At 36.3% G+C, this 22,315-nt stretch overlaps 4 protein-coding genes across 4 annotated transcripts; all 4 read right to left on the bottom strand.

Annotated features, from left to right (window-relative positions):
- Nucleotides 1–981: 981 nt before the first annotated feature.
- On the bottom strand, nucleotides 982–2,405 carry crygdl.31 (crystallin gamma D like gene 31). The gene is made up of 3 exons (XM_002939781.3): nucleotides 2,385–2,405; nucleotides 1,505–1,747; nucleotides 982–1,321 (listed from the first exon to the last, which is right to left on the bottom strand). The coding sequence occupies exons 1-3, from the start codon at nucleotides 2,391–2,393 to the stop codon at nucleotides 1,046–1,048; spliced, it is 528 nt and encodes a 175-aa protein (XP_002939827.2). The 5' UTR covers nucleotides 2,394–2,405; the 3' UTR covers nucleotides 982–1,045.
- Nucleotides 2,406–7,408: 5,003 nt separating this feature from the next.
- LOC116412095 (gamma-crystallin-1-like) lies at nucleotides 7,409–8,968 on the bottom strand. The gene is made up of 3 exons (XM_031905608.1): nucleotides 8,933–8,968; nucleotides 7,932–8,174; nucleotides 7,409–7,749 (listed from the first exon to the last, which is right to left on the bottom strand). Exons 1-3 carry the CDS (start codon nucleotides 8,939–8,941, stop codon nucleotides 7,474–7,476), a joined length of 528 nt encoding a protein of 175 aa, XP_031761468.1. The 5' UTR covers nucleotides 8,942–8,968; the 3' UTR covers nucleotides 7,409–7,473.
- A 5,834-nt stretch (nucleotides 8,969–14,802) lies between these two features.
- LOC116406504 (gamma-crystallin-1-like) lies at nucleotides 14,803–16,313 on the bottom strand. Its single transcript, XM_031905554.1, has 3 exons — nucleotides 16,279–16,313; nucleotides 15,304–15,546; nucleotides 14,803–15,120 (listed from the first exon to the last, which is right to left on the bottom strand). The coding sequence occupies exons 1-3, from the start codon at nucleotides 16,285–16,287 to the stop codon at nucleotides 14,845–14,847; spliced, it is 528 nt and encodes a 175-aa protein (XP_031761414.1). The 5' UTR covers nucleotides 16,288–16,313; the 3' UTR covers nucleotides 14,803–14,844.
- Nucleotides 16,314–19,759: 3,446 nt separating this feature from the next.
- crygdl.30 (crystallin gamma D like gene 30) lies at nucleotides 19,760–21,326 on the bottom strand. Its single transcript, XM_004910968.4, has 3 exons — nucleotides 21,246–21,326; nucleotides 20,285–20,527; nucleotides 19,760–20,101 (listed from the first exon to the last, which is right to left on the bottom strand). Exons 1-3 carry the CDS (start codon nucleotides 21,252–21,254, stop codon nucleotides 19,826–19,828), a joined length of 528 nt encoding a protein of 175 aa, XP_004911025.1. The 5' UTR covers nucleotides 21,255–21,326; the 3' UTR covers nucleotides 19,760–19,825.
- Nucleotides 21,327–22,315: the final 989 nt, after the last annotated feature.

The following is a 22,315-nucleotide window of genomic DNA, read 5'->3' as shown; positions in this document are numbered from 1 at the left end:
AGCATTTTAGGGTTAAAAAAAGCACCCCCACCTGCACTTTTGCACAGAATCCCTGGGAGTCAGTGGGAATGGCAAGAGGTAGTTGGGAGGTTAATTTTTTACACCAGCAGCGAATCCACTAAGTCTCACATTAGCTGTAGGTCAGTCTGTGTACGGCCCATATTTAGCCTCCCCAAACAAAAAAGTCACCCTCCACCTATGGCTACCAGGAACCCTTTATATGAAGTTAAAAACCGCATAGCACAAATTGTCAAACAGGCCTCTGATCAGGGTGTTTTTGATAAGGATACTTCAAATTTTTTGATAAAAGAACACCAGTATTTTAAATTACACCAGTATTTTAAATTCTACCTAAAATTCACAAAGACCCATCTCATCCACTGGGGAGGCCAATAGTAGCGGGAACTGAGTTGATTTTTTCCCCCACTAGCAAATTACCTTGATAAGGTCCTACAACCACTTATTATAATATGCAACTATTGAATCTACTAGGTAATATCTCTTTACCTAGAGTTCTACCTAGTGAGCCTAGATTTGGGGAGCCTGTACACTTCCATATCCCACAACATGGGGATCCAAGTGGTTATGAATTCACTCAAGAGCACCAAATACTATAATGCTGAACAAAGGTTTCTGCTTGATTTATTGAAAATTGTATTACATGACAATTATTTTCTGTTTGGTGACTTATAATATATGTAATGCTGGGGGACAGCAATGGGAAGTAATGTGGCACCTACATATGCCAACCTGTACTTGGCAAGCTTTGAGGATCAGAATGTTTACACAAACCCTCTCTTTATTTCCTACTGCATTTTTTACCGTCACTACAATGCTGTGTTTGTGTTTTTACATAATTGATACCCATTCTCTAAATAAACTTTAATAGTCTTCTGTACACTCTTTTAATCCCATGGTTTTTTTTTTGGTATTGGATACCAAAGCTGCACTACATGTACGAATAATAATTACATAAAATAGTAATGAGGAATTTGTCACTTTTATTGGAACATAAACATATTTTTTCTGTAATGTTCAAACTGATTTAAAATCTGTGATGAACTCTTCTGAATGATCCAATTCTGGCGCCTGAGGCTCCCCAGTCACTGTATCTCCTGTATTGTCCAGGTCTCAGGTAGTACTGACGTCCCCTGTAGTTGGGTTCCTCATAGAACATCCAGTGGCCATCAAACACATTGCAGGAGTGAATGTCATGGAAACGGAATCGATCATAAGTATTGGGGCAGTCATCAAAGAACTCCATCATCTGCCCTTGGTAGTCTCCTCTTTCATAGATTCTCATTTTATATTGGCCATGGTACTTTAAATAAATACATGGAAAATAAATGAAAATGAACAAGCCACAGACTCGGAAACATGAAATCTTTTCATTAATCAGTCTTGTTCTCTTTTATTTTACTAGCTCTTTTAGTACAATATTATTTTCTACTATTACTACACTAGAAAAAGAGGTTAAAGTTAGGAAAGCTTTGCAAACACTTACATTGGGAATAAAGCGACAGGACCTGATGGAATCATTGAAGCCCATCCATCTCTGAAAGTCTGGGTATTCTCCTTGCCAGAGGTAATACTGGTGTCCCCTGTAACTGGGGTGCTCATAGAGGATCCAGTTACCACCCTCTACCCTGATGGAGTTGCAGCGATTGAAGTATGAGGACAGGTCAGAACAGTCTGAGCCGCAATCATAGTGGCGGCCTTGGAAGTTCCTTTCCTCGTAGAAGAAGATCTAAAAAAAAGCATTCTAATTTCAAGTCTTTTTACATATCTGGAAATGAAAAGTGTAATTACTATATTATTTACCTGTGTTTATAATGTGCCAGCATACTACACAATGTTGTACAATAGAATTGAAAACATAAATGCATCTTAGAGAACAGTAAGAGGACAAAACTGTCAACCCTAGCAACCAATAAGATGTTTACTTTAAGTGATCAGTAAATTCTTCCTGCTGATTGGTTGCTATGGGTTACTGCTCCTGGGCAAACTTAGTGTCTTTTAATTCATAATCCCCTAGTGTTTTTTTACATCGTTAACTGGATTGTTCAATATTCCTTTATTAATTAAAGATAAACCATCTTTTTAAAAATGGTACATACTCCCTTCACGTTGGAGCTGGAACCCCAATTTTACAAGATGTAGTTATGTATAGATATTTAAAAATGTAAATATTGTTCAGATCTATAAAACAAAGCAATGGGAATTCAATCCTACATCACTGTAAAAATATGATTTCTGTAGGTTTCTGTTAAATATAAATGGGTGCAGTTCTACCATTTGCACATTTAAAGTTTTCAGAACATTTATGGTATATAGTATTTAGAAACCAACAGGATTATCAGGACATTTAGAGGGTTCTGACTTACCTTTCCCATTGTGAATGGATCGCAGTGTCAGTGCCACTAAAGGAGAGAAGAGACAGCCTTTATATATGCCCTGTATTGCTGCTGTCTGCATCTGCTCAACCTGGAACCTGTATTTTTGACTAGTAAGTAAAATGTACAGATCTTTTGTCTTCTTTTGTTTCTATTGTTGTTGCACTGTGACAGCTGTTTCTCTACTCTTTTTTTGACACCTATATTCTATTGCTTTACTTAAAGTGATACCCTGCATTATGTATTATCTCAGTGAATAAATGGCTGTGATTGGTTCTATAGAAAACACACTCTCCTTGGAACCATTTCGTGTGAAATTTTGAAGGATTTTAATAAAATGTGCTTGGTCCGACTGTGTGTGTTTTAGTATAGTTTTTATGTTTTTAAGATAAGACTTACAACATTTCCATTTTTGTGATGCTTATAATTAGTTGTTTGTAAATAAAATACTTTTTATGTTTTGTGTAGTACTGATATAACTGTTCTTTCATACTTCACATAGAATGTTTAACAATTACACAGATTATTTTCTTACCTACCTACCTACCTCCCTACCAGGACTACAAGGCTACAGTGCTTACCAAATTGCCACCATACTTCCCCTAAAACTATACATCAAAATCCGCCTATCTCTGTGACATTTACCATGTTTAACATATATGTGAACAAGAAATAGACCTACAATTCTAAAGATATTATCCCAGTGATGTATGAGTCTGCCTATTGGTGTCTTCTCACTGAAGGATGAGGCCCAGCTACTAGTGCAAATAGAGGAGGCTTCACAACTAGGTCAAGTTGTTATTATAGGGGACTTTAATTATGCAGACATTGTGTCAATTAATGGGGGGCAGAAAAAGCTAATAGGTTTATAAATATGCTAAATGACAACTTTTTTTTAGTCCCACCCACATGCACTCTTAGATAGAATTTAAAGGCTGATTCAAATTAGAACTGGGGTGCCTTAAATAATTTATAATTACAAAAAGAAAAGGGGGAAGAAAGAAAGAGCAAAGGTTATAGGTTTACAAAAATAACACCTGAATAGGACAGTTGATTTATCAAGAAAAATACTTATGACAATACACTTTCATTAAGCCCCTTGGGAAGACGTGAATTCATTAAAAAAATCCACTCATTTTCCTTTCGCATTAGGACTTTATCCACATTACCAACTTTTATTCCCAGATTGATCAGACATAGACCTGAAATTTTTAACCCCTTCCTACTACCCCCATGATATTCCAGAAAGTGCCTAACAATGGGGGTTAATTTATTCTTCTTCAGTGCATCCTGAGGGGATGATTCTACATTTCTGACATGCTCTAAGAGTCTGTTTTTCAACATCCGAGCATTTTGCCTACATAGACTTTGCCACACGGACATGTAATCAAATACACCTTCAGTCTGTTAAAGAAATCATTAATATAATGTTTTCTATTGAACCTATCCTCTATTGATTTGAGATTGTACATGTATTTGCACGCTTTGCAATTTCCACACATAAATGTGCCTTTTTGTCTGTTCTCACCATTATAAGTGATGGATTGAAAATGACTTGAGACGAGTTTATCATGAAGATTGGGAGATCTTCTACAGCACGTGCATGGGTATTCCCCCACATATTTTCTCAGTATCACATCTGTCCCCAATACATGCCAATGTTTCCTCAAAATGGCAGTGATTGAGGGCCATTGATTATTGTAAGTACTGATAAACCGAATGTAACTATCAGATGTTTGTGTGTTTTTAGTTTTTATCTGTAATCCGTGACAGATTGGCAGCCTTATGGTAAAAGGTTTTAATCACTCTTCTACAGTAACCCCTTTGTAAGAGCCTAATTTTAAGTTCTTTGGCCCGTTTCACAAAAGTAGTATGTTCCGAACAATTATGTTTCACACTTACAGACTCCCCAAAGGGGATAGCTTTTTTAGTAGGAGTGTGATGATGACTTTCATAATAGAGAATTGAATTGGTGGCAGTGGGTTTTCTATATGTCAGTGACTATATCACCATCTGTTGTAATACCGAGGGAAATCTGATGTTAAGATCATTATCGTTACGTACCGACAAAAAAATTTCTAACCTTTCAGGGGTCCCCATACACAAAAACAGCAGGTCATACCGATATAACGGAACCAATCCACTATATATCTTGTATATTTTGTGGTTTCATCAGTAAAGACCCAATTTGCCTCCCACCAACCCAAGAATACATTTGCATATGTGGGAGCGAAGGCTGCCTCCTTCGCAACTCTTCTCTATTGAAGATAGGATTTATTGTTAAAAATGAAAAAAATTATGAGTGAGGCAAACCTGTATTAGCGATATCACGAAATCAATATACTCATGATCCAAATCAGTCTCTGTCTCCAGAAAGAATCATACTGCTTTCAGACTGAATTTATGCTGAATACAAGTGTTCTACATCACAGCATACTGAAATTGTAGCAGCAAGTAATTTCATCCCTGTAACCTTGGACAAAAGATCACCTGTATTGCGTATATATGAAGGAAGGTTGCAGACAAAAGATTGTAACTTTTTATCAATATATACACTCGCTTGTTCACATATATTACCATTACCGGAGACAATCGGCCTCCTGGGGATTTGGCAATATTTTTGTGGACCTTGAGCAGCATGTGCAAAGTGGGCGTTCTGGAATAAATATTGATTAATGCCTTACGTTCAGTTTTGGTTAACAAACCAGTCTGATATCCATCCTCTGTGATACCATTATATTCCTCCTGGAATGCATTATTTGGGTCATGGTGCAACTTGCTATAAAATTTCACATCAGTGAGTTGTTTAAGTGCCTCCATTTTAGACATAATTTTAGGCCAAATCACTACATTGTCACCCTTGTCAGAGGGTTTTACCACCACATCACCCCAAGTTTGAATTTGTTTGATGGCTGATTTTTCATCGGCACTCAGGTTAGAGTAACCACTATTAGGTAAGTGTAAGAAGTCCCTCATTACCAGTTAACCAAAAATAGTGACTGTAGAACTAGAATTTTGGGGAGGCATAAAAACGCCTTTGGGTTTGACAGTTGATGTTACATCCTGACTTTCAGTTAAAAGTTCATTTAGGTCCTTCATAGCTTGTTTAAAGGTAACATCACCCTCTGTATTGGACATATCATGGGGTTCCCACTATCAGGAATTGCCATCATCAGATTATTATTGATTTCAATAAGAAGCGTATTTTGATCTGTGTTTAATAACCTTGTAGGGAGGGAGTAGAATGACACCAATTTCATGTCAGATGTGCCTCTCTTCTATGTTTCAATTTCATAGGAGTAGGAGCCCATATCTAAATACTATCCTTTGAGCCATCATTCCAACAAATAAGCCATAACATTTTACAGAAATATCTTTTTCTTTGTCATATTTAAAGGAATATGTTTACTTTTCAATACAAATAATATATAAGGCAGTTATGGCAACCAATGTTTTATTTTACTGCTAAAATAAGTGCATTTGCATTTTAGTAATAATAATAATGTTAGTATATGATCTGATATATAATCTGTTAGTATATGATCTGAATATAAGCACAGTGATAGGTCTAGAGGAAGACATTAAAGGAGAAAGAAAGGTAAAAACTAAGTAAGCTTTATCAGAAAGGTCTATGTAAATACAGCCATAAGCACTCACAGAAATACTGCACTGGGTTCTCTTTCAAAAGATACAGGATTTCTTGTTTCTTGTTTTGCCTCTCCTGCTCCCCCTCCCTCAAGAATGCTAAGAACTCACCCCCCCTTAGGAATGTGGATCTGAGCCAATCAGCAGGAAGCTTCCTCATAGTCTAACTAACTGAGCATGTACACTGGTCTGGGTCTCGGTGCAGGAGTGAGGCATTATGGGAACTTTCTTAACACAGCTCAGTGTTTTTTCTTCCTGTTTGGCTTCTGATCATCTGAACAGGTGAAATATGGGGAGACTTAAGGGCACTATTGAGACAACTGAAGGTATGCCTGCAGCTTGAGATTAACTCTTTATTAGCCTTTCCTTCTCCTTTAAAGAAAACAGGGGAAAAGGTTTTATAGAAATGGGCACTTGGAGTAGACAGGAATGTGGACATTACATTTTACAGATCTCTAAGCAGAGATCTACAGTATTGTATAAAGCTCTTGAGATCAGAGTAGTTCTGGCAAACAAGGCAGATGTGATCAAACCCTTTAAAGTTAAATTTAGGAAAATGTCACAGAAAGAGGTAATACAATAAAATGCCCATAGATTAAACATTAAAATTCAAAGCTCAGGGTTTACTATCAGAGGATGTGATTAAGAAAGGTACCTCTGTGTTCAGCAGATTTTCACAATGTGTTTTCTAGCTTCACAAAATATAAATATTTTTTTGTTCGATAGGGAAAAAATTTGAAATAAAAGCCATTGACTCCAATTATTTGGTGTGAGAAAATATGCAGCACAAAACACCCATTCACTCTAATGCATGTGGTATACAAGAGTCAATGTCACCATTCTGGGAATTTTTCAGCATCTTTACAAAGTTTGCAGGAAGAGAAAAGGAACAGTTGAGCTAATCTTTCTTGGTAACTTGAGAAGACTCTAAAGCCCATTCAATAGCAACTATCTGGATTTCACCATTTCATTACTATGTAATAGATGCTTACTAGCACACATCCTTGTACAACATGATTCTAACTTTGGCAAAGGCCTATTTAACCTTTCCCATCTTTTTTCAATGTTTTGAAATCCACACATATATTTAATGTTTTTATTTTGTGATAGGTAGAGCTAAATTCAATTAAGTCACCAAGCTATCAATTTTGTTCTTTTTGTGTTGTGATGTAAAGTGATTATATCCCACCAAAATCACCTCTTCTTTGCTGTATATAAACTCAGCTTGATCAGTCTATCTACATAACTCACACCCATTCTCTACTTTAACTTTAATACCCTTCGGTAGACTCTGTTGAGTTTTCTATTTCTTTTTGTTGTTCCGGAGACCAAAACTGCACTACATGTAGAAATAACAATTACAAAAAGAATAGTAAGGGATTTATCACTTTTATTAAAACATAAACATAGTTGGTGTGCAATGTTTCAAAATGATTTAAAATCTGTGATAAACTCTTCTGAATGAACCAATTCTGGCGCTTGAGGCTCCCCAGTCACTGTATCTCCTGTATTGTCCAGGTCTCAGGTAGTACTGACGTCCCCTGTAGTTGGGTTCCTCATAGAACATCCAGTGGCCATCAAACACATTGCAGGAGTGAATGTCATGGAAACGGAATCGATCATAAGTATTGGGGCAGTCATCAAAGAACTCCATCATCTGCCCTTGGTAGTCTCCCCTTTCATAGATTCTCATTTTGTATTGTCCATGGTGCTTTAAATAAATACATGAAAAATATTGAACAAGCCACAAACTCGGAAACATGAAATCTTTTCATTAATCAGTCTTGTTCTATTTTATTTTACTAGCTCTTTAAGTACAATATTCTTTTCTACTATTGCTACACTCAAACTGGAAGAAGAGGTTAATGTTAGGAAAGCTTTGAAAACACTTACATTGGGAAGAAAACGACAGGACCTGATGGAATCATTGAAGCCCATCCATCTCTGAAAGTCTGGGTATTCTCCTTGCCAGAGGTAATACTGGTTTCCCCTGTAACTGGGGTTCTCATAGAGGATCCAGTTACCACCCTCTACCCTGATGGAGTTGCAGCGATTGAAGTATGAGGACAGGTCAGAACAGTCTGAGCCGCACTCATAGTGGCGACCTTGGAAGTTCCTTTCCTCGTAGAAGAAGATCTAAAAAAAGCATTCTAATTTAAAATCTTTTTACATATCTGGAAATGAAAAGTGTAATTACTATATTATTTACCTGTGTTTATAATGTGCCAACATACTACACAATGTTGTACAACAGAATGTAAAATATAAATGCAGCTTAGAGAACAGTAAGAGGACTAAACTTGCAAACAGACACTTAGTAGTGTAATTTACTTCAAGAAGGCTTTTCATGAATCAGCATAAAATAAGAATATCAACCCCCATGTGCAATAAAAGGCACTAAATTTGCCTAGGAGCAGTCACCCATAGCAACCAATAAGATGTTTATTCTATAAACAAGGTTAGTTAAATTATTCCTGCTGATTGGTTGCTATGGGTTACTGCTCCTGGGCAAAATTAGTGTCTTTTAATGCATAACCACCTAGTGTCATTTTTAATCCTTAACTGGATTGTTCAATGGTCCTTTAAGGTAAATTTAAGAAAAATCATCTTTTTCAAAATGGTCTATACTCTCTTAATGTTGGAGCTGAAACCTCAATTTTACAAGATGTAGTTATGTATTGATATTTAAGTAAGTAAATATTGTTCAGATATATAAATCAAAGCAATGGGAACTCAATCTTCATCACTATAAAAATAGTATTTCTGTAAGTATTTGTTTAATATAAATGGGTGCAGTTCTATCATTTGCACATTTAAAGTTTTCATAACATATATGTTATATAGTAATTAGCAACCAACAGGATTATCAGGACATTTAGATGGTTGTGACTTACCTTTCCCATTGTGAATGGATCACAGTGTCAGTGCCACTAAAGGAGAGAAGAGGCAGCCTTTATATATGCCCTGTATTGCTGCTGTCTGCATCTGCTCAACCTGGAACCTGTATTTTTGACTAGTAAGTAAAATGTACAGATCTTTTGTCTTCTATTGTTTCTTTTATTATTGCACCGTGACAGCTGTTTCTCTGTTCTTTCTGACACCTATATTCCATTGCCATTACCTGTCTGTATGTTTTAGGTGTTTGATAGGCAATCTGCAGTATCAATGGGTGGGACATACAAACTCCTTGTAGGTAGTGCCCTGGCTAGAATTGAATCTAAGATACCAGAACCACCATACTTCCCCTAACACTATACATCAAAATTTGCCAATCTCTGTGACATTTACCATGTTTACCATATACATGAACAAGAAATAGACCTACAATTCTAAAGATATTGTCCCAGTGATGTATGAGCCTTTCTATTGGCATCTTCTCCCTGCATCCATTTATCAGTAGCTGGATACATTTTCTTCTTTTCTGGATACTCTTTTGTTACTTTTGCTCTGGGCCTTGATATTGGTAAGTGTTCATATGCCAATGTGAATCCAAACATTCTGAACTTAAAAAGAGGGCTGGCCAGTGACACCTTTCATGTAGACAAATAACTATCCTTGGGTGGTAAGTTCATACCCACAGGGCTGTTGTACTTCTTGATATGTCCATTACAAATTATAGAGCAGTGTTTTTGTTTCCAGTTAATATTGATAATTATTAGTTGTCCTGGGTCAAGATTAACAGAGATAAATTTGCACACAACACTTTTATATCAGGTAAATGTTCTGAATTTTACAAATGTTATCATTTTTTATATAATTAAATTATCTCATCTGTTGAAGTTTCATAAGGCCCCACCTTCACCGCAAAAATAGTTTTACTGCAGTTAGACTTGTCAAAATCACCTAGTTCCTATTTAGATTTATGTAGTACAAAATAATGCCTGTAGGTTTTACATAAGAACAATTGTAACATGGAAATATGCCCTTTATAATACAGTGTCAAATAGAAAACTTAAGATGAGATTTTACTCACATGGCACCTGCAGGACTGCTATCAAATTTACTTATGGGTCATATTTTAGGATGCATAACTATGGGTGGTAAACAAGATACCACCCTGTGAAAAGAGTATTAAATAACCTTGTAGGGAGGGAGTAGAATGACATCAATTTCATGTCTGATGTGCCTCCCTTCTATGTTTCTCCTTTATAGGAATAGGAGCCCATATCTAAATACAATGCTTTGAGCCCTTATTCCAACAAATAAGCCATAGCATTTTATAGAAATATCTTCTTCTTTGTTACTTTCAAAGGAATAAGTTTACTTTTGAATACAAATAATGCATAAGGCAGTTATGGCAAGCAATGTTTTTTTTTTACTGCTGATAAAAGTGCATTTGCATATTAGTACAGGTATAGGATCCTTTATACGGAAACCCGTTCTTCATAAAGCTCTGAATAATGGAAAGCCTGTCTCCCATAAACTCCATTTTAATCAAATAATTCCAATTTTTAAAATTGATTTCCTTTTTCTGTGTAATAATAAAACAGTATCTAGTACTAAATCCGAACTAAGATATAATGAATCCTTATTGGAGGCAAAACAGTCCTCTTGGTTTTAATTAATATTTGATTGATTTGACTTATGGTATGGAGATCCAAATTATGGAAAGACCCCTTAGCCGGAATACCCTTCCTCCCAAGCATTCTGGAAAAGGGTTTCTTTTTCTGTAGTAATAATAATGTTAGTATATGATCTGATATATGATCTGTTAGTAAATAATCAGAATATACAGACAGTGGTGGGTCTAGAGGAACACTTTAAAGAAAAGAGGATAAATGGGCACTTGGAGCAGACAGGAATGTGGACATTCCCGCTTAGATTACTGCAATCTCCTGTTAACCGGCCTCCCAGACTCCCACCTCTCTCCCCTGCAATCAATTCTAAACTCAGCTGCCAGGATCCTTCTGCTCTCTCTGAAGAGGGAACCTGCTCAGCCTCAATTAAGCTCTCTTGCATGGCTGCCTGTTAAGCAAAGGATAGCTTACAAAATCCTTCTGCTAACGTTCAAAGCCCTTCACTCCTCTGCTCCTCACTACATTTCTTCACTGGTCTCCCTGCATGTTCCTGGTTGTCTCCTCCACTCCTTTCAGAGCCTCTGTCTTTTTACACCATCCACACCCATTGCGCTCTCTCATCTTAAACCTTTCTATCTCACTGCTCCTTACCTCTGGAACTCTATCCCTGAATTCCTCTGTAGGCATAGGCGGATTTTCAATAAGGCTTGGGGAGGCTAAGCCTCCCCAAACCTGCTTTGGCACCTTAAAACCTGCACTGTCCTGCAAATCTTCTCTGGGTTTTGCAGAAATCAGCTGTGCTCTGATTGGATCTTTCTTCTTCTGGATTCTCCAATCAGAGCACAGCTTTCTTGACAGGCAGTAAAATTGACCAATCAAGGCGCAGATGCAGACAGGGATCGGGAGATTTTGCAAACTGGAGGCAGTGCAGAATTGAAGACAAAAAAAAGAAGAATCTGCAGGATGTAAACTTTACCCCAGAACCAACTTTGAACTTTTGCTGCAGTTTTAATCCGACAGGCACTATACACAGGTACTATACACAAGTACTATACTTTATATGTTATAAAGACTGACCCACTAGCTGAAATTAAATAGTTTTTTGTCACCTGATATCTATAATATCCCTATCCCTTACCCTAACAGATGGAGGGTAAGTTAACTTTTCCCCCTAACAAAGCTCATTGTGCTTTTATATATTTGTTATGGTTTTTTGCACTTTCTATTTTTCTTTTACTTTTGTCATTGTTTTTTTCATTTCTAGTTAGTTACAGTGGAGCCAATCAGTGCCAGTGTTATAGTGCCAGGGCCTGAATATCTGCCATGAGTACCCACTGCTTCTCATGGCATATAATGTGCTGGTTTTGTATATAAAGACTGCTCCTCATGGCATATAATTTGCTGATTTTGTATATAAAGACTGCTCCTCATGGCATATAATGTGCTGGTTTTGTATGTAAAGGCTGTGTCTCACTGCATATAATGTGCTGGTTTTGTATGTAAAGACTGCATCTCACTGCATATAATGTGCTGGTTTTGTATGTAAAGACTGCGTCTCACTGCATATAATGTGCTGGTTTTGTATATAAAGACTGCGTCTCACTGCATATAATGTGCTGGTTTTGTATATAAAGACTGCGTCTCACTGCATATAATGTGCTGGTTTTGTATATAAAGACTGCGTCTCACTGCATATAATGTGCTGGTTTTGTATTTTAAGACTGCGTCTCACTGTATATAATGTGCTGGGTTTGTATATAAAGACTGCGTCTCACTGTATATAACGTGTATGGGATGTAAGTACCTGCTGCCTCTCTCTCTATAAAGCTAAATTAAACACATCTAAAGGTGAGGTTCACTTTTAAGTTAACTTGTAGTATGTTATAGAATGGCCTATTCCTAGCAACTTTGCAATTGGTCTTCCTAGTTAATTTTTTATAGTTTTTGAATAATTTCCAGCTTTCAAATGAGGGTCACTGACCAAAAAGTATTGCTCTGTGAAGCTACAGTTTTATTTTTCCATGCAGGCCCCTTAACTATTCATATTCCCATCTCTTGTTTAAACCACTACCTGGTAAATAAGACCCTAGCAACAAGATAGCTGCTGAAATACCAAATGGAGAGCTGCTGAACAATAAGCTAAATAACCGAAAAACCATTAAAAATAAAAGAGGACCTATTGCAACTTGTCTCAGAATATCAATGTCTACATCATATTAAAAGTTAATTTAAAGGTTAACTGATCACAAACACAAATGTATAGAGAACCCCTAACAGAAGTGCACGTATGAATACTTTTACATCCTAAGCATTTTAGGGTTAAAAAAAGCACCCCCACCTGCACTTTTGCACAGTATCCCTGGGAGTCAGTGGGAATGGCAAGAGGTAGTTGGGAGGTTAATTTTTTACACCAGCAGCGAATCCACTAAGTCTCACATTAGCTTTAGGTCAGTCTGTGTACGGCCCATATTTAGCCTCCCCAAACAAAAAAGTCACCCTCCGCCTATGTCTGTAGGGAACACTCACCCACTCTCTTTAAGAAAAAGCTCAGCTGTTACCTTCTGGAGCACTAAAACATTATTTTGCCCAGTCCTGCGCTTAAGGGCAAATGCCCACACCTAGTGCACTCTTACCTTCCAATTTGTGCCTGTATGTTACCCAACCACTTAGATTGTAAGCTCTACGGGGCAGGGACCTCCTTCCTACTGTGTCTCATACCACATGGCACTTATATATATATACATATATATTTATTGTATTTATTTATTATATCACTTGTCCTCCCTGTGTGTAATTTTGTATTCTGTAAGACTGTACAGCGCTGCGTACCCTTGTGGCGCTTTATAAATAAAGTTATACATACATACATTACATTTTACAGATCTCTAAGCAGAGATCTACAGTATTGGATAAAGTTCTAGAGAGCAGAGTAGTTCTGGTAAACAAGACAGATGTGATCAAATCTTTTAAACTTAAGTTTAGGAAAATGTAAAATGTCATAGAAAGAGGCAATACAATAAAATGCCCATAGATTAAACATTAAAATTCAAAGCTCAGGGTTACTATCAGAGGATTAGATTTAGAAAGGTATCACTGTGTGCAACAGATGCAACAATAAACTTTGGTTTATTTGCATTTATAAAATGTTAAACAGAGTCTAATCCTCTGGTAAATAACACAGTGCCTTGAGGCAGGGATCATATATTTAATGATCAGTCTGAGAGCAGGCAGTGAGTTTTCACATTTTGTCTCGGGAACTCCAGAAAACATTTTTTGACTGTTAAATCCTTCCTCTACAGTAGAATTTGAGATGGTGCTAGAGTGAAAGACTTTCCAGCAAAACACAATAAAAACATTATGGAAAAGTAAGTGCAACATAGGCACATAACAAAATAAGCATTTCTTGAAACCAATCCAATTACATAAATGATAATAATGTGCCATGTGCAGTGGTGTGTAGCCCCTTGGGTCCCCATGGTTTCAAGTTTGTAACTAGGGGAGAGTGAATTTTTTTTTGCCTGATACAGATTCACAGCAAATTAGCAACTTTGTGCAGATTTCCACCATGTGTTTTGTATCTTAAAAATAAATACATATAAAAAAAACATTAGAAACAACAGCCATTGACTCCAATGAATTTGGTGCAAGAAAATACTCAGCACAAAACACCCATTGACTCTAATTCATGTGGTAGATAAGAGTCAATGTCACCATTGTGCAAATTTTTCAGTGTCTTCACAACGTTTGCAGGAAGAGAAAAGGGACAGTTTCGTTCATCTATCTTGGTAACTTGAGCAGACTCTAAAGCCCATTTATTAGTAACTATCTGGATTTCACCATTTCATTACTATGCAATAGATGCTTACTAGCACACATGCTTGTACAACATGATTCTAACTTGGGCCAAGACCTATTTAACCCTTCCCATCTTTTCTTAATGTTTTGAAATCTACACATATATTTAATGGTTTTATTTTGTGATAGCTAAAGCTAAATTCAATTTAGTCACCAAGCTATCAATTTTGTTCTTTTGGTGTTGAGATATAAAGTGATCATATCCCACCAAAATCACCTCTTCTTCACTGTATATAAACTCAGCTTGATCAGTCTATCTACATAACTCACACCCATTCTCTACTTTAACTCTAGTACCCTTCTGTACACTCTGTTGAGTTTTCTTTTACTTTTAGTTGTTCTGGAGACCAAAACTGCACTACATGTACAAATGACAAATCACAAAATATGAGTAAGGGATTTATCACTTTTATTAGAAGATAAACAAAAATGATTTAAAATCTGTGATAAACTCTTCTGAATGAGCCAATTCTGGCATTTGAGGCTCCCCAGTCACTGTATCTCCTGTATTGTCCAGGTCTCAGGTAGTACTGACGTCCCCTGTAGTTGGGTTCCTCATAGAACATCCAGTGGCCATCAAACACATTGCAGGAGTGAATGTCATGGAAACGGAATCGATCATAAGTATTGGGGCAGTCATCAAAGAACTCCATCATCTGCCCTTGGTAGTCTCCTCTTTCATAGATTCTCATTTTGTATTGGCCATGGTGCTTTAAATAAATACATGAAAAATAAATGAACAAGCCACAAACTCGGAAACATGAAATCTTTTCATTAATCAGTCTTGTTCTATTTTATTTTACTAGCTCTTTAAGTACAATATTCTTTTCTACTATTGCTACACTCAAACTGGAAAAAGAGGTTAATGTTAGGAAAGCTTTGAAAACACTTACATTGGGAAGAAAGCGGCAGGATCTGATGGAGTCATTGAAGCCCATCCATCTCTGAAAGTCTGGGTATTCTCCTTGCCAGAGGTAATACTGGTGTCCCCTGTAACTGGGGTGCTCATAGAGGATCCAGTTACCACCCTCTACCCTGATGGAGTTGCAGCGATTGAAGTATGAGGACATGTCAGAACAGTCTGAGCCGCACTCATAGTGGCGGCCTTGGAAGTTCCTTTCCTCGTAGAAGAAGATCTAAAAAAAGCATTCTAATTTAAAATCTTTTTACTTATCTGGAAATGAAAAGTGTAATTACAATATAATTTACCTGTGTTTATCATGTGCCAGCATACTACACAATGCTGTACAACAGAATGTAAAACATAAATGCAGCTTAGAGAACAGTAAGAGGACAAAACTTGCAAACAAACACTTAGGATTTTAATTTGCTTCAAGAAGGTTTTTTATGAATCAGCATAATATAAGAATATCAATCCCCATATGCACTAAGTTTGCCTAGGAGCAGTCACCCATAGCAACTAATAAGATGTTTACTTTATAAATAGGTGATCAGTACATTCTTCCTGCTGATTGGTTGCTATGGGTTACTGCTTCTGGGCAAACTTAGAGTCTTTTAATGCATAACCCCCTAGTGTTTTTTTTAGGAAGTGTTTCTTTAAGGAAAATTAAAGAGAAACCATCTTTTAAAAAATGGTATATACTCCATTCACGTTGGATCTGGAATCCCAATTTTACAAGATGTAGTTATGTATAGATATTTAAAAATGTAAATATTGTTCTGATCTATAAATCAAAGCAATGGGAACTCGATCTTCATCACTATGAAAATATTATTTCTGTAAGCATTTTTTTAAATAAATGGGTGCAGTTCTATCATTTGCACATTTAAAGTTTTCATAACATTTATGTTATATAGTAATTAGAAACCAACAGGATTATCAGGACATTTAGATGGTTGTGACTTACCTTTCCCATTGTGAATGGATCACAGTGTCAGTGCCACTAAAGGAGAGAAGAGGCAGCCTTTATATATGCCCTGTATTGCTGCTGTCTGCATCTGCTCAACCTGGAACCTGTATTTTTGACTAGTAAGTAAAATGTACAGATCTTTTGTCTTCTTTTGTTTCTTTTATTATTGCACTGTGACAGCTGTTTGTCTGTTCTTTCTGACACCTATATTCCATTGCTTTACCTAAAGAGCTACCCTGCATTATAAAATACTTTTTATCTTTTTATGTTTTGTGTAGTACTGATAACACTGCATTCTTTAATACTTAATACATAAAATGTTCATCAATTACAGAGTCTATTTTTATTTCTATTAGAAGTCAATTTACCTGTATGTTTTAGGTGTTTGATAGGCAATCTGCAGTATCAATGGGTGGGACATACAAACTCCTTGCAGGTAGTGCTCTGGCTAGAATTGAACCCAAGATACCAGAACCGCCATACTTCCCCTAAAACTATACATCAAAATTTGCCAATCTCTGTGACATTTACCATGTTTACCATATACGTGAACAAGAAATAGACCTACAATTCTAAAGATATTATCCCAGTGATGTATGAGCCTTTCTATTGGCGTCTTCTCCCTGCATCCATTTATCAGTAGCTGGATACATTTTCTTCTTTTCTGGATACTCTTTTGTTACTTTTGTTCTGGGCCTTGATATTGGTAAGTGTTCATATGCCAATGTGAATCCAAACATTCTGAACTTAAAAAGAGGGCTGGCCAGTGACACCTTTCATGTAGACAAATAACTATCCTTGGGTGGTAAGTTCATACCCACAGGGCTGTACTTCTTGATATGTCCATTACAAATTATAGAGCAGTGTTTTTGTTTCCAGTTAATATTGATAATTATTAGTTGTCCTGGGTCAAGATTAATAGAGATAAATTTGCACACAACACTTTTATATCAGGTAAATGTTCTGAATTTCACAAATGTTATCACTCTTTATATAATCATATTATCACATCTGTTGAAGTTTCATAAGGCCCCACCTTCACCGCAAAAATAGTTTTACTGCAGTTAGACTTGTCAAAATCACCTAGTTCCTATTTAGATTTATGTAGTACAAAATAATGCCTGTAGGTTTTACATAAGAACAATTGTAACATGGAAATATGCCCTTTATAATACAGTGTCAAATAGAAAACTTAAGATGAGATTTTACTCACATGGCACCTGCAGGACTGCTATCAAATTTGCATATGGGTCATATTTTAGGATGCATAACTATGGGTGGTAAACAAGATACCACCCTGTGAAAAGAGTATTAAATAACCTTGTAGGGAGGGAGTAGAATGACATCAATTTCATGTCTGACGTGCCTCCCTTTCTATGTTTCACCTTTATAGGAATAGGAGCCCATATCTAAATAACATAGTAACATAGTAACATAGTAAGTTGGGTTGAAAAAAGACATACGTCCATCAAGTTCAACCATAATGCCTATACCTAACCTACCTAACTACAAGTTGATCCAGAGGAAGGCAAAAAACCCCTTTTGAGCCCTTATTCCAACAAATAAGCCATAGCATTTTATAGAAATATCTTCTTCTTTGTCACTTTCAAAGGAATAAGTTTACTTTTGAATACAAATAATAAGGCAGTTATGGCAACCAATGTTTTATTTTACTGCTGATAAAAGTGCATTTGCATATCAGTACAGGTATAGGATCCTTTATCCGGAAACCCGTTCTTCATAAAGCTCTGAATAATGGAAAGCCTGTCTCCCATAAACTCCATTTTAAACAAATAATTCCAATTTTTAAAATTGATTTCCTTTTTCTGTGTAATAATAAAACAGTACCTAGTACTAAATCCAAACTAAATATAATTAATCCTTATTGCAGGCAAAACAGTCCTCTTGGTTTTAATTAATATTTGATTGATTTGACTTATGGTATGGAGATCCAAATTATGGAAAGACCCCTTAGCCGGAATACCCTTGCTCCCAAGCATTCTGGAAAAGGGTTTCTTTTTCTGTAATAATAATGTTAGTATATGATCTGTTAGTAAATAATCAGAATATTCAGACAGTGGTGGGTCCAGAGGAACACATTAAAGAAAAGAGGATAAATGGGCACTTGGAGTAGACAGGAATGTGGACATTCCATTTTACAGATCTCTAAGCAGAGATCTACAGTATTGGATAAAGTTCTAGAGAGCAGAGTAGTTCTGGCAAACAAGACAGATGTGATCAAATCTTTTAAAGTTAAGTTTAGGAAAATGTATAATGTCATAGAAAGAGGCAATACAATAAAATGCCCATAGATTAAACATTAAAATTCAAAGCTCAGGGTTAATATCAGAGTATGTGATTTAGAAAGGTATCACTGTGTGCAACAGATGCAACAATAAACTTTGGTCCATTTGCATTTATAAAATGTCAAACAGAGTCTAATCCTCTGGTAAATAACACAGTGCCTTGAGGCAGGGATCATACCGTATTCGGATCGGCTTATACTCGAGTATATACAGTATATTTAATGATCAGTTTCAGAGCAGGCAGTGAGTTTTCACATTTTGTCTCGGGAAGTCCAGAAAACATTTTTTGACTGTTAAATCCTGCCTGTACAGTAGAATTTGAGATGGTGCTAGAGTGAAAGACTTTCCAGCAAAACACAATAAAAACATTATGAAAAAGTAAGTGCAACATAGGCACGTAACAAAATTAGCATTTTCTTGAAACCAATCCAATTACATAAATGATAATAATGTGCCATGTGCAGTGGTGTGTAGCCCCTTGGGTCCCCATGGTTTCAAGTTTGTAACTAGGAGTGAGTGAATTTTTTTTCCCTGATACAGATTCACAGCAAATTAGCAATTTTGTGCAGATTTCCACCATGTGTTTTGTATCAGCACAAAACACCCATTGACTCTAATTCATGTGGTAGATAAGAGTCAATGTCACCATTGTGCAAATTTTTCAGTGTCTTCACAACGTTTGCAGGAAGAGAAAAGGGACAGTTTCGTTCATCTATCTTGGTAACTTGAGCAGACTCTAAAGCCCATTTATTAGTAACTATCTGGATTTCACTATTTCATTACTATGCAATAGATGCTTACTAGCACACATCCTTGTACAACACGATTCTAACTTGGGCCAAGACCTATTTAACCCTTCCCATCTTTTCTTAATGTTTTGAAATCTACACATATATTTAATGGTTTTATTTTGTGATAGCTAAAGCTAAATTCAATTAAGTCACCAAGCTTTCAATTTTGTTCTTTTGGTGTTGAGATTTAAAGTGATCATATCCCACCAAAATCACCTCTTCTTCACTGTATATAAACTCCGCTTGATCAGTCTATCTACATAACTCACACCCATTCTCTACTTTAACTCTAGTACCCTTCTGTACACTCTGTTGAGTTTTCTTTTTGTTGTTCTGGAGACCAAAACTGCACTACATGTACAAATGACAAATCAAAAAATATGAGTAAGGGATTTATCACTTTTATTAGAAGATAAACATAGTTAGTGTGCAATTTTTCGGAATGATTTAAAATCTGTGATAAACTCTTCTGAATGAGCCAATTCTGGAACTTGAGGCTCCCCAGTCACTGTATCTCCTGTATTGTCCAGGTCTCAGGTAGTACTGACGTCCCCTGTAGTTGGGTTCCTCATAGAACATCCAGTGGCCATCAAACACATTGCAGGAGTGAATGTCATGGAAACGGAATCGATCATAAGTATTGGGGCAGTCATCAAAGAACTCCATCATCTGCCCTTGGTAGTCTCCTCTTTCATAGATTCTCATTTTGTATTGGCCATGGTGCTTTAAATAAATACATGAAAAATAAATGAACAAGCCACAAACTCGGAAACATTAAATCTTTTCATTAATCAGTCTTGTTCTATTTTATTCTACTAGCTCTTTAAGTACAATATTCTTTTCTACTATTGCTACACTCAAACTGGAAAAAGAGATTAAAGTTAGGAAAGCTTTGAAAACACTTACATTGGGAATAAAGCGGCAGGATCTGATGGAGTCATTGAAGCCCATCCATCTCTGAAAGTCTGGGTATTCTCCTTGCCAGAGGTAATACTGGTGTCCCCTGTAACTGGGGTGCTCATAGAGGATCCAGTTACCACCCTCTACCCTGATGGAGTTGCAGCGATTGAAGTATGAGGACATGTCAGAACAGTCTGAGCCGCACTCATAGTGGCGGCCTTGGAAGTTCCTTTCCTCGTAGAAGAAGATCTAAAAAAAGCATTCTAATTTAAAATCTTTTTACTTATCTGGAAATGAAAAGTGTAATTACTATATAATTTACCTGTGTTTATCATGTGCCAGCATACTACACAATGCTGTACAACAGAATGTAAAACATAAATGCAGCTTAGAGAACAGTAAGAGGACAAAACTTGCAAACAAATTTGCTTCAAGAAGGTTTTTTATGAATCAGCATAATATAAGAATATCAATCCCCATATGCACTAAGTTTGCCTAGGAGCAGTCACCCATAGCAACTAATAAGATGTTTACTTTATAAATAGGTGATCAGTACATTCTTCCTGCTGATTGGTTTCTATGGGTTACTGCTTCTGGGCAAACTTAGAGTCTTTTAATGCATAACCCCCTAGTGTTTTTTTTAGGAAGTGTTTCTTTAAGGAAAATTAAAGAGAAACCATCTTTTAAAAAATGGTATATACTCCATTCACATTGGATCTGGAATCCCAATTTTACAAGATTTAGTTATGTATAGATATTTAAAAATGTAAATATTGTTCTGATCTATAAATCAAAGCAATGGGAACTCGATCTTCATCACTATGAAAATATTATTTCTGTAAGCAATTGTTTAATATAAATGGGTGCAGTTCTATCATTTGCACATTTAAAGTTTTCATAACATATATGTTATATAGTAATTAGAAACCAACAGGATTATCAGGACATTTAGATGGTTGTGACTTACCTTTCCCATTGTGAATGGATCGCAGTGTCAGTGCCACTAAAGAAGAGAAGAGACAGCCTTTATATATGCCCTGTATTGCTGCTGTCTGCATCTGCTCAACCTGGAACCTGTATTTTTGACCAGTAAGTAAAATGTACAGATCTTTTGTCTTCTATTGTTTCTTTTGTTGCTGTGCTGTGACAGCTGTTTCTCTACTCTTCCTGACACCTATATTCCATGGCTTTACCTAAAGAGCTACCCTGCATTATCTATTATCCCAGTGAGTAAATGGCTGTGATTGGTTCTATAGAAAACACACTCTTCTTGTAACAATTTCTTATGAAATAATTATTGAAATCTTGAAAGATTATAATAAAATGTGCATGGTCTGACTGTATGTGTTATGGTTTTATGTTTATACAATAAGACTTACAACATTTCCCTTTTTTTAAAGCTTATAATGAGTTGTTTCTAAATAAAATACTTTTTATGTTTTGTGTAGTACTGATATAACTGTATTCCTCAATACTTCAAATAGAATGTTCATCATTTCTATTAGAAGCCAATTTGTCTGCCTGTATGTTTTAGGTATTTGAGAGGCAATGGGCAGTCTCAGCGATATACAAACTGCTTGCAGGTAGTGCCCTGGCTAAAATGGAACCTAAGATACCAGGACTGCAAGGCTGCAGTGCAACCAAATTACCACCATACTTCCCCTAAAACTATACATCAAAATTGGCCTCTCTCTGTTACCATGTTTGCCATATATGTGAACAAGAAATAGACCTACAATTCTAAAGATATTATCCCAGTGATGTATGAGCCTGCCTATTTGCATCCATTTATCAGTCGCTGGATACTTTTTCTTCTTTTCTGGATACTCTTTTGTTCTTTTTACTCTGGGCCTTGAAATTGGTAAGTGTTCATATGGCAATGGGCTGGCCAATATCATGTACAACCCGGATTCCAAAAAAGTTGGGACACTAAACAAATTGTGAATAAAAACTGAATGCAATGATGTGGAGGTTAGCATATGGAACATCAAGCACTCCGGACACGTGAAGACTGCTAAAATCCAAAATTTATTTCTT

This window comes from Xenopus tropicalis, chromosome 1 (genome assembly GCF_000004195.4).
Source record: "Xenopus tropicalis strain Nigerian chromosome 1, UCB_Xtro_10.0, whole genome shotgun sequence".
NCBI lineage: Eukaryota > Metazoa > Chordata > Amphibia > Anura > Pipidae > Xenopus > Xenopus tropicalis.
The sequence above is the reverse complement of the archived record's forward strand: the minus strand, read 5'-3'. Positions and strand labels throughout refer to the sequence as shown.